This window comes from Saimiri boliviensis, chromosome 6, assembly GCF_048565385.1.
Source record: "Saimiri boliviensis isolate mSaiBol1 chromosome 6, mSaiBol1.pri, whole genome shotgun sequence".
In the NCBI taxonomy this organism is placed as follows: domain Eukaryota; kingdom Metazoa; phylum Chordata; class Mammalia; order Primates; family Cebidae; genus Saimiri; species Saimiri boliviensis.
Genome location: NC_133454.1, coordinates 113572922 through 113585692, shown reverse-complemented (window position 1 = coordinate 113585692; position 12771 = coordinate 113572922). Strand labels below are relative to the sequence as shown.

General features: G+C 41.0%; 1 protein-coding gene across 26 annotated transcripts in view; it reads left to right on the top strand.

Moving 5' to 3' along the window:
• Positions 1-12771, top strand: part of PHF21A (PHD finger protein 21A) — a 203976-nt gene that overhangs the window by 157586 nt on the left and 33619 nt on the right. For 22 of the 26 annotated variants that reach the window (XR_012518166.1, XM_074401370.1, XM_010333800.3 and 19 more), the window contains 3 exons: positions 3081-3332; positions 4532-4621; positions 9498-9791. Coding sequence is in view for 25 of the 26 variants with exons in the window: in XM_074401370.1 (XP_074257471.1) it covers positions 3081-3332; positions 4532-4621; positions 9498-9791 (636 nt within the window). In the remaining variant the exon portion in view is untranslated. The remainder of the gene's footprint in view (positions 1-3080; positions 3333-4531; positions 4622-9497; positions 9792-12771) is intronic. The other 4 variants (XM_074401373.1, XM_074401377.1, XM_074401376.1 and 1 more) reach the window with 2 other exon arrangements.

Here is a 12771-nt window from a genome sequence, read left to right as displayed (position 1 = left end):
TTAGACTTATTTCAAAGTTCTAAATTCCCTTTGTCATCTGAACTATAACACCCCAGAAGTTTGGTTTGTGTTCCCTAATATTAGGAACAGAAGAAGCACCAGACTAGGGGTAAACATCTAAGCACTTCCTGTGTCTTGGTGTCAGTAAATGGTAAATACATTCTTCAAAAAGTTTTCACTGAAGCATACAGTACTGGGTCTTCTGCCTAACTATAAACAGTTATATAGGTACTGGAAATCATGTAGTGAAATAAGCCATAACCATAGTTGTAAAAGAAAACTGCTAACCTAAGATGTGAACAAACTTACTAGGTTTCAGTGTTTTTAAAGTGTTTGGTTAGTATATAACTCAAGTGAGTATATAACTCACTTGGTAAGTATATAACTCAAGTGAGCTTGAGGCTTTAGTCAGTATTTTGTAGAATAATCAGTTTAGAGTTATTCAAAATTTTGATGATTTACTTGAAACAAAAGTACATTGACTTCTTTTAAAGCAATTACAACATACGTCTTTAAAATCCATGTCGGTGAGTTCTTCTGACTAGAGCTTTACTCCCACAATCCATGGTAGCACTGGATTCAACGCCATCTGGTGTGACTGGATCACCACTTCAAAAGTTCTTTATGTTGACAGGTTTAAAATTGAAAACTGCGGGCATGGTGGCTCACGCCTGTAATCCTAGCACTTTGGGAGGCTGAGGTGGGTGGATCACCTGAGGTCAGGAATTCAAGACCAGCCTGGCCATCATGGTGAAACCCTATCTTTAAAAAAATAAAATAAAATAAATTAAAAAAGAAAAGAATAAAATTGAGAACTAAAGCTAATACACTGTGGTAAAAACACTTACTACAAATTGCTAGTAATACAGGCAGTCCTTGCTATTATACTACTATTAATATATAATTTCTAATGATAAACAGCATTTGGCTTTTATTTGGTTTTCATCACTGATAGAAGATAGATGATCCACTGCATCCTAAAATAAATGTCAGTGTTCCCCCTTTCATTTCACATTTAAGAGGGCAGTGGCAAAGAGAATAAGCCACTCCTATGTTGTTGTCTTGGAGAAGAGGAAACAAAGATTTAGATGATGATCTTAAAAGATTAGATAACATGTGTGTATGGCTTTCTTCCTGTCGGGTGAGGTTGTAGCAGTTAGGACAGAGATGATATATACCTTTTCTACGTTTAAGACAGAAAAATTGAGATAAATAACTACGTAGAAGCAAACAACTTAATACCCCAAAGTAGAAGATCATAGACACTGAAACAGAAATAAGGGAAGTTGTCCAGATATGTTTCTGGGAGAATGGAGATACTTTTCACTGGTCCTGCACAGTGATAGAACTTCCTGTGGTGTTCGAAATGCTATCTCCACTGTCCAATTTGGTCACCATTAACCACATACGACTTTGGACATTTGAAGTGTTGCAACTCAGGAGGTGATTTTTTGTTTTGTTTTTTTGTAATTAATTTACTTTTCAATTTTTTTTTTTTTTTTTTTTTTTGAAACGGAGTCTGGCTCTTGCCCAGGCTGGAGTGCAGTGGTGCAATCTCGGCTCACTGCAATCTCTGCCTCCTGGATTCAAGTGATTCATCTGTCTCAGCCTCCCAAGTAGCTGGAAATATGGGTGCCTACCACCATGCCGTGCTAATTTTGGGGTTTTTTTTTTTTTTTTTTTTCAGATGAAGTCTCGTTCTTGTTGCCCAGGCTGGAGTGCGATGGTGCAATCTAGGCTAACTGCAACCTCTGCCTCAGCCTCCTGAGTAGCTGGGATTACAGGTGCCTGCCACCACGCCCAGCTAATTTTTGTATTTTTAGTAGAGATAGGGTTTTGTCATGGTGGCCAGGCTGATCTCAAACTCCTGACCTCAGGTCATCTGCCCACCACGGCCTCTCAGAGTGCTGGGATTACAGGTGTGAGCCACCGAGCCCAGCCAATTAACTTAAGTTTAAATAGCAACTTGTGGCTAGTAGCTGCCAAATCAGGCAGTGCAAATATATAGTAAAGGTGGAGTAGTGTCAAAATTCAGAACCAGTGAGCTTGACCAGATAAAATTTCATATTCCTGAAATATCTATCTCCAGATAGATGTGTAGGCCATGCAATGAATGTGTTTATATATTTTTTTGTTTTTTAACTGATTCCTTTAATTATTCTAGTAAAAAGTCTAGAAAAGTACAGCTTCAAAGCTGCAGTAGCACTAAGGAGCATCAGTCAAGTCCTCTTACCTCGGTTCACCCTCTGATCTCCAAGGCTTTTGAAACTCAGATGTTTGTTTCCACCTTGTCATGTTTCATTGCATCTTTGATCACTTCTGCAGCAGTTCTCCAGAGAAAAGATTATAGGTAGTAACTCATAATATCCCTATGGTATCAAAACTGGTATTTACTATATACTAGTTGGTTAATATGTTTCATTATCTGGAGCTTGGGATTCATTGCCTCTGAGGTAGCTGCCACTGAGGTAACATGCTAATCCTCCTGTGAGTTTCCCTTCTTTCTCTTCAGGGTGACACTACTAAAAGAAAAAAAAAAAGAAAGAAAGAAAAGAAAGAAAGAAAAAAAAGGCACTGTCTTTTTACCCCAGCCTTCTGGATATCTGTGTCTCAGGAAACAGATATCCAGAATTATATGGTGGCTTTCTTCATATTAGTGAGGTGGTAGCAGTTAGGATAGAGATGATATGTACCTCATTAATTTGCAACTAATATAAAGTTTAAATTAATTGAGAGCAAGCAAAGAATTTAAAAAACTAAAACAAGTAAGTACACTCACATTCTGTATCTGTACACCTACCCCATTCATTGTTGAAAACCCTGTGTCTGCAGTTGCTACTATGAACTTATCCACGTACAAGTGACACCAATATGAGAATTCTTGAAAACTAGAGATTGTCTTTCCCTGTTGTAAGGAGTGTGCTCTACGTACACAAAAGAAATGTTGTTCTACAGAGAAACTTGATTATGGGAATTATTGTTTTGTTTACTTCTAAGGTTTAGCAGCATATTGTTTAGTGGGATTTAGTTTATTATTTAGTTTAGATTTAGTCCTAATACCTGTTTTCCCTGTCTCCTAGAAGACTGTAACTACAGCTTCTATGATTACCACAAAGACACTACCTCTCGTCTTGAAAGCAGCAACTGCGACCATGCCTGCCTCTGTGGTGGGCCAGAGACCTACCATTGCTATGGTGACCGCCATCAACAGTCAGAAAGCTGTGCTCAGCACTGATGTGCAGAACACACCAGTCAACCTCCAGACGTCTAGTAAGGTCACTGGGCCTGGGGCAGAGGCTGTCCAAATTGTGGCAAAAAACACAGTCACTCTGGTAAGCCAGCAGCTGCTCCTCATGTGTGATCACATGAGAAGGTTAGGATATGCATTTGTATAGTAAATCCTTCTTAGACTCCTGCTGGATTTCTCAGTTTCCGTCATTCTTCTAGCATACTAAATTCCCCTTTAGGGCCGAGAAAGGAAAATGGCATTTCTGAGATCTGCTCAAATCACTACAGAAGTGTCCTGACACCAAGGACCAAACTCATTGCATTATCTGAGGTCAAAGTATGACTTGATTTTATGGGGAAGGTCTCCTTCACAGAGGTATACACACTGTTTAATTTCTCTCTCCCTCTGCCTTCACCCTGTCTACAGTAATTTCCTGTGAAACTTGAGTGCTTAAACTCTCTTGTGCTGTATTACTGCCTTGGTGAAAACTCTCTGATAATTCTTTTAGTTTAATATCCGTTTAAATTGATTGTACCTAGAAAGTACTGGTTAGTTAGTTGGGGCACTTTAAAAATATTCAGGAAACTCACAAATTAACAGTGTCAGTGCCCAGTATTGTCAGGGGAAAAAATAATCCCTTTAAGGAGGAAGTACCTGAACAAGAATTTTCACGAGAGTTCTACGATCAAGCCATTTAGAAAACTGATATTCTCAGAAGCTTGGGAGAAATAGATCTAAATTTTGATATAAAATTCCCTTAAAATGGCACCTAAGAGCTCTTGATGGCTTTTGAATGATACCAGTGGTGAGTGAAACTAGAGAGCAACAAAGTGAAGCTTCACCACTTACCCAGGATCCTTAGAGCAGCAACCAGATCATTCAGCCAGATACTGAGACTTGGAAAATTTTCTATTCACTGTTAGATAAAGCTCTATCAGGAAAAAGCCTATTTGGCTAAGTAGAAAGTTTGATTTTACTTTGGATCCAGTCTTGACTTTTAAAATATGTAAATGCAAAAGTTCTTGAGTGTCAAAGGAAATTGTCTAAGATTTACTGAGCCTGCTATGTTCTACATTAGATGTGGGAGGAAACAGAAGTGTGGTTGGTTCACTTTATAGGGTAAAGCACGCAGGTGGGAAAGTGAAAAAGTTTCCTAATGCAGTGTTAATTCAGATGATTAACTTACGATGAAAGCTTGTAGAAAATATTGTCTGATCCAAAGAAGAGTGATGCTAAAAATACTAGCTTTGAGTTTGAAGAGTGATTGTTTTCTCTGGCTTATTTATCTTCCTCATTTTTTAGCAGGTTCAGGCAACACCTCCTCAGCCCATCAAAGTACCACAGTTTATCCCCCCTCCTAGACTCACTCCACGTCCAAACTTTCTTCCACAGGTGAGTAAAATAATAACAAGCCCATTGATAGGTTAGATGGGACAAAAATCCTCAAGGGCTCTTCCTCTAAGTATCCTGTAACAGGGCTTGTCAGCCCGGCTGTCTATTCCACTTAGCTAAAAATTCTGACTGCTGATTTCTGTACCATGAAGAAGCTTATTTTGTCATCATGGTTTATTAGCAATGACCAAAGGCAGTAGTAAGGGGAAGTAAAGGAAAAGGAACATTTTCTAAATTTAAAGTAATTAAAACCATTATAAACCTTAAACTTACTAGAAGAATTTAGCCAAAGTCTGCCTGGCAGTGGGGAAAGAAAGCAATTAACACTTCTTATTTCTTTCCTGCATGCCAAAAAGAGTAGGGAAGGAAACAACAGCTAAACCAACTAGTAGAAACCATTCAGTTCTACCCTGGAAAGTGATGGTTTTGAACATCATGCTTAAAGGCAACGTCTTGCTTCTAAAGGCTTAGGTTAGGGGTCTGTACAGGGGACTTTCTCCCTAGGCCCGAGCACCTCTGTATGACCATATTCTCCTGAGAGTGTTCTTCCAGCAATTAGGCTAACTTTCACCATTCTCAAGGCAAAATGTCAAGATTTCCCCCTTCTGGACCTCGAGGAGTGTTGACTTGCTTTGTAGAAAGTCTGAGATTTCCTATCTGAGGCCCTAGTTTTCAGACAAAGAGAAAAGAAGGAGTTTTGTGGTCAGTGGTGTAAATGATTTCCAAATAGCCTCTGGAGAGAGGATGGGTACTGCTAGTATGAGATAAGATAATTTCAGTTATATATCAGATAAATCCTTAATAAATACCTTGGGTAGCAAACATTGTCCTAAGCACTGTGGATATTGCCAGTTTTCAAGACAGACAGTTCTCTGCCCTCAGAGTGCTTCAGGCACATGCACAGCCAATTACTGTGCCCAATATGGGAAGTAGAGGGCAGTCTGAGAGCCCATGAGAGAGATATCTGCCTATTATTTCTTTTTTTTTTTTTTTGAAATGGAGTCTTACTCCTGTTATGCAGGCTGGAGAGCAGGGGCATGATCTTGGCTCACTGCAACCTCCACTTCCCGGGTTCAAGTGATTCTTTCCTCAGTCTCCTGAGGAGCTGGGATTATAGGTGTGCACCACCATGCCTGGCTAATTTTGTATTTTTAGCAGAAACAGGGTTTCGCCATGTTGGCTAGGCTGTTCTCAAACCCCTGACCTCAGGTGATCCACCCGCCTTGGCCTCCCAAAGTGCTAGGATTATAGGCGTGAGCCACCGCACCCGGCCTGATTGCCTATTTTTAAGAGTATTAAAGAAGGTTTCTTCAAGCTTTCTTTGATGAGTTGACGTTCAGTATGACCTAAAATCCTAGTTGAATTAGCCTGCTAAAACTTTGGAAGAAGAATAAAAATGTCCTAGACAGGCTGGGTACGGTGGCTCACACCTATAATCCCAGCATTTTGGAAGGCCAAGGCAGGTAGATCATGAGGTCAGGAGTTTGAGACCAGCCTGGCCGACATGGTGAAACCCCATCTCTACTAAAAATAAAAAAATTAGCTGGGCCATGCTGGCATGTGCCTGTAATCCCAGCTACTTGGGAGGCTGTGGCAGGAGAATCGCTTTAACCCAGCAAGGGGCAGAGGTTGCAGTGAGCCGAGATTGTGCCACTGCACTCCAGCCTGGGTGACAGAGCGAGATTCCGTCTAAAAAAAAAAAAAAAAATGTTCCAGGCAAAGGTTGGAACATATATGTAGGTCCAGGATAGATCATGTATTAAGTTTAAAGAACCTAAGGAGGTTTGCTATGCGCAGAAGGCCATGTGGCTCATGCAGGCTAGAGCTAGTTAGAGTCGAGGCTGGAGAAGTCCACTAGGGCCCGAGCTGGTGGAACCTTGTAGGCTATGTAGGAATCTGGGTCTTATCCTAGGAGGAGCGGACATTCACTAAAGCATTTTCAAGCAAGTACTTGATGTGGTCAGATTTATGGTTTAGAAAATTCCCTCTTGCCTCTGTGCAGAGAATAAATGGGGAATGATCAAGACTGTGGGCAGCAAGAAGAGTTAGGACATTGTCAGTAATGATAATAACCAATGTTTAGAGAATCTTGCTACGTACTAGGTACTATACTAGGTGCTTTACATGGGGTGTCTATTTTAATTGTTACAACAACCCTGTGCAAATAGGTATTACTCTTTTTAAGGTAAGGAATCTAAGGTTTAGTCCATGTTTTTCTAACCAGGGTGTTTAAATAAAATGAAAAGAATAGAGCAGGAGCTATTAAGAGCACATAGGACATACCGTGTTCCCCCATTTCAGGAAGTTTTTGTTTTTGGAAATACATGTCTATAGGTGCATACTAATTACAGAGTAAAATATATTTCTTACTGTTAGTGGCACCCACCACAGGGTCATTTTAAGTTCAGCCAAACATTCATACCGACAAGAGTTTCATGGGCCACACTGGCACCAGTCTACTTGGAATGATATAGGACAGAAACCACAGCTTGTCAGCAAGATAGCACCAGACATTTGTCTTCAATGTGAGTCCACACAGTTGTCCCTACAGCTGTCCAAGGATAGCTCAGGTGTAAGGAAATAAGCTCCTTCTTTAGGATAGTGGGAAAGCCAACTTGGCATAGAAGCCTCATGCCCACAAGACCAAGTATATCTTGTGTCAACTACATGGGCGTAGCTTTCAGGGTCCCCACAATGGATGTGATGTGCTCAGGTTATGAGAGACACCCCACTTAGGGAAGCCGAATCATAGTGTCCCCTCAAGCCCATTCAGATTTGATTTAGCAGTAAGGGATTTTTTTTTTTCTTTGAGACAGGTCTCACTCTATCACCCAGGCTGGAATGCAGTGGCGCTATCGCAGATCACTGCAACCTCCCTCCACCTCCCGGGTTCAAGCTAACCTCCTGTTTCAGCCTCTCAAGTAGCTGGGATTACAAGCCACCATGCCTGGCTAATTTTTGTATTTTTAGTAGAGACAGGATTTCACTATGTTGGCCAGACTGGTCGCAAACTCCTGGACTCGAGTGATCCACCAGCCTCAGCTTCCCAAAATGTTGGGATTACAGGCATGAGCCACTGTGTCTGGCCAGTGAGGGGTCGTTTTTATCATAAGCAGTGTTTCCTGGTAATATGGTTGACATTCTTACCCTTAGAGCAGGTTTCCAGGAGAGCAGAGCTAAAGAGTTAATTGAAGATCAGACCTCATGCATAAGGGGAAAGGGTTTTGCCCACAGGGTCACAGTTTTAAAAGTTTGAAAAATACTGCCTTGTGGCCAGACGCAGTGGCTCACACCTATAATCCCAGCACTTTGGGAGGCCGAGGCAGGCAGATGACAAGGTCAGGAGATCAAGACCATCCTGGCCAACATGGTGAAACCCTGTCTCTACTAAAAATACAAAAATTAGCTGGGCATGGTGGCGCACACCTGTGGTCCTAGCTACTTGGGAGGCTGAGGCAGGGGAATCACTTGAACCCAAGACATGGAGGTTGCATTGAGCCGAGATTGCACCACTGCACTCCAGCCTGGTGACAGAGGGAGACTCCGTCTAAAAATAAAATAAAATAAAATAAAAAATACTGTCTTAAAGATCAGGTACGTTGCCTGAGGTTACACAGCTAGTGAGTGGTAGAACCAGGATTTGAACCCTGACCTCGGCCCTCTGACCTCATGTTTTTAACAGCAAGGCTGACCTCATGTTTTTAACTGCAACTTTTTAATCATTGTTTTTAGTAAGCCAAATATAAGCTAGGATAGTAGATAGTGGAGTGAGGATAGAAAGAAATAGACAGGGCCGGGCGCAGTGGTTCAAGCCTTTGGGAGGCCGAGGTGGGTGGATCACGAGGTCGAGAGATCGAGACCATCTGGTCAACATGGTGAAACCCCGACTCTACTAAAAATACAAAAAATTAGCTGGGCATGGTGGCACATGCCTGTAATCCCAGCTACTCGGGAGGCTGAGGCAGGAGAATTGCCTGAAACCAGGAGGCGGAGGTTGCAGTGAGCCGAGATCGCGCCATTGCACTCCAGCCTGGGTAACAAGAGCGAAACTCTGTCTCAAAAAAAAAAAAAAAGAAAGAAAGAAAGAAAGAGACAGATTTGAGAAGTATTTAGAGAGTAGAGGATAGAATAGGAATCAAGAATGATTCTGAAGTTTATCAAGAAAAGGGCATTTACTGAGGCAATTATAGGAAGAAGAGATGATTGGAAGAAGAAATTAATGAGTCTTAGACATGTATTCAAGTTGAATATAATTCTGAAGTTCAAAAAATGTCTCAGATTCTGAGATAAAAGTGTGAAAATCTTTAGTACGTAGATGGTAATTGAAGCCATGAGATGGGTGAGAGCTCCTAGGAATAATGAGAACATTGGGAAGAAAACGGGTTCCCCGGAAAAAATATCCTAAGAAATAACTCACATTTAGGATGAGGCCGAGGAAGAGTAAGCCCACAAGAGACTGAGAGGAGTGGCCAAGAACAGGGAGTTAGAGGGCCAGAAATGGGGGTAAGCTGAAGCTGTGGATATGAAGAAATTTCAAATGTGAGTTAAGGCAACATTATTACTATACTGGGTACAAGTTCTGGGTGGGACCAGTCTCTGGATTGGCCATTGACCTCAGCCAGGAGAGGTGGCATGGTGTAGAAGACAGAGCTCAGGATTTAGAATCAAAAGCTGTGTTCTAGGGTGAGGTTTGGACCTCAAGAGCTGGTGAGTCTTGTATAAGGTTAAATGCCCTGAGATCTATAGAATTAATATACCAAAATGAACATTAATAAGTATATTAAATACCATGTCATACATAGAGTGTGGAAGATATGCTTTTATAGGACTTGAGCAGCTTAAGTAATACAATAATTATTCTCTCTTTCCCCTATAGGTTCGACCCAAGCCTGTGGCCCAGAATAACATTCCTATTGCCCCAGCACCACCTCCCATGCTCGCAGCTCCTCAGCTTATCCAGAGGCCTGTCATGCTGACCAAGTTCACCCCCACAACCCTTCCCACATCCCAGAATTCCATCCACCCCGTCCGTGTCGTCAATGGGCAGACTGCAACCATAGCCAAAACGTTTCCCATGGCCCAGCTCACCAGCATTGTGATAGCTACTCCAGGGACCAGACTCGCTGGACCTCAAACTGTACAGCTTAGCAAGCCAAGTCTTGAAAAACAGGTACAGGCAGAGTATGTACCTGCTCTGGGCGGTAGCCTTGCCATTGAGGCATATGGCTGCTGGGCTGTCTCTAAATACATTTTCTCAAGGGCTCTTCATCTCACCACCGTTATCAGTAACGTGTCGCTTATCGTGCGATAATTCATCCACGTGCAGAAGGGTCATTTTTACTGAAGAAAGTTGGGTTGCCTTTCCCACCATCCCCTCGTAGATAGGCTCAGATTCCTGTGTGAGTGAGCTCCCCCTGCTGGTTTTGCTGTGAAAATTCACAGACAGTCTCTGCTGCCCTCAGTCAGGAAGCACAGATGAGGTAGTAAACAGAAAACGCCATGTTAGTTTCGGCCCAATAAGAATCCAGATGAAGATATGACTGTGAAAGTCAGGAAGAGTAAACAAAACAGGGAAAGGAATTTCATTTCAAAGACTTTTCTTTGATTGTTACAGATAATGGAGAGCCAAACAAAAAAAATTAAAATTTCCAAAAAGCATTCTTTTAACTTTAGAAGATGCAGACATTTTAGCTCAAATACTGAAACATTTCATTTATATTTCCTGAAGTCAGATTTTATCTTTAAAAACGAGACTAGAGGCATACAAGTAACCCGCAAAAACACTCGAAGTTTCTGTAGCAGAAAGATCTCTGAAAACAGCAAAAAGGATAGGCAGTCATTGTATCCTATTTGAAAAAAACGACTAGTGATGAGAAAGAAGAATTTGGCAAAAAAAGGCATTCTGTCTCAAGAAAGTTGCTTTAAAAAGTCATCAACCTATCTCTAATTGTTCAGGCTTGACTTCTCATTTATCTGAAAATAGTCTGTGGTGATCCTGAATCTTCTGCTTCTGGATGGCAGACCATAATTCAGAGAGGCTGTTCCCATGATGGGGAATGAAAGAGCTGCCTTCTGCCTTAGTCTCCTTGAGCAGAGGAACCTATGCATAGAGCACTAGGCCTTAAACTCAGGCAGCTCACAAATACAGCAGACCTTGCGCTCAAGAAGCCCTCAGGTATCAAAATCTGTGCTTAGGAAATACAAGAACACATCTCTATTCCCGGGGAACCTATTCAAACCCCAGCAAGTGCTTTGAGAAACATTCAGAAATGAATTATTATTATTATTATTATTATTATTATTATTATTTTGAGATGGAGTCTCGCTCTTGTTACCAGGCTAGAGTGCAGTGGCTCAATCTCGGCTCACCACAACTTCCACCTCCTGGGTTCGGCCTCCTGAGTAGCTGGGATTACAGGCATGTGCCACTACACCACCCAGCTAATTTTGTATTTTTAGTAGAGATGGGATTTCTCTGTGTTGCTCAAGCTGGTCTCGAACTCCCTGTCTAAGGTGATCTGCCCGCCTTGGCCTCCCAAAATGCTGGGATTATAGCCATGAGCCACCATGCCTGGCCCAGAAATAAATTATTTACATTATTTTAAAACAGAAAATTTCAAACTTACTAACAGCGGAACTTTGGTATTAAACTACTGAGAGTCGGATGCTCAAGCTTTAGGAGTTTGAGTGGGGACACGCTGTCTTGTGCTAGCTCTCAAAGAACCTCTGAGGAGCCTCAGTGTTCCAGAGAACCTGGTTTCACAACCCTATTTTAGGTTACTAAATATTATTTCTCTTTTACCTCTTTTTTTGATAAAGGTATTTTTAGGAGACAAATTATTTTCGTTTCATTTTATTTTTAAATTTCTTTTCTGATTACAAAGATAATACAAGTTCATTTTTAAAACAAATTCAAACATTACAAAAATATAAATTGTAGAAAGTGCCTTTCCCATAATCTAAAGAGAGAGTAAACTTTTATCATGATTTTATCATAATTTTACCCCCAAGAGGTAATTACTATTAACAATTTAGATTATATTCTTACAGATATTTTCTTTTCTTTTTTTTTTTTTTGAGACGGAGTTTCACTCTTCTCACCCCAGGCTGGAGTGCAATGGCGCAATTTCGGCTCACTGAAACCTCCACATCCCAGGTTCAAATGATTCTCCCACCTCAGCCTGCCAAGTAGCTGAGATTACAGGTGCCTGCCACCTCACCTGGACAAATTTTGTATTTTTAGTAAAGGTGAGGTTTCACCATGTTGGCCAGGCTGGTCTTGAACTCCTGAATTCAGGTGATCTGCCCACCTTGGCTTCCCAAAGTGCTGGGATTACAGGAGTGAGCCACTGTCCCCAGCCCCCAGATATTTTCTGTGTACATGTAAAACATTTTTAAAGCAAAAACCAAAATCAAGCTGTGTTTTTTGCAATTTGGGTTTTTTTCCCACTTTAATAGATCTTAAACATCTTTTCATGTCCTGGCCTTCATGTTGATAGAGCTTTTTATTTTAATTATAATATTACAAAAAGATATCCGTGAATTTTTAAGAATAAAAATAATTTCCATTGTAGCAGTAAATGTCATGGTTTCTCTTTTTGGTCTAATAAAGAAATTCAGGTACGGGCGCAGTGGCTCACGCCTGTAATCCTGACACTTGGGAGGCCGAGGTGGGTGGATCACCTGAGGTCAGGAGTTCAAGACCAGCCTGGCCATCATGGTGAAACCCCATCTTAAACAAAAAAAAAAAAAAAAAGAAATTCAGTCATTGTTATTTTAGTTCGCTGGGCAGCCTGGCATAATAGGCTTAGAAGTTACCAAGCTCAATCAGCAGAGACTCTGTTTAGACTAGATTGCATTCTCAGGATTCTCTTACTTCATGTCTTTCAACTATCCTTTTCTATTTATATTTCATTTTCAGTATCACATTTATAACCATTGAGAGATCTCATAGATCATAGAGCTAAGAGGAAAGCAATGTAATATTTGTAGCCATGGAAGAACCTGTTCACATCTGTTCACAGAGTTATCAAACCTGTATCCAGCATTCTCTATATGACCAGGCTAAATGGGTTCCCTTATGCTTTCTGCTGTTCCCTTTAGATGATAACATCATTCATTTAATAAAAATGTGTTAAGTGCCAGTTGCT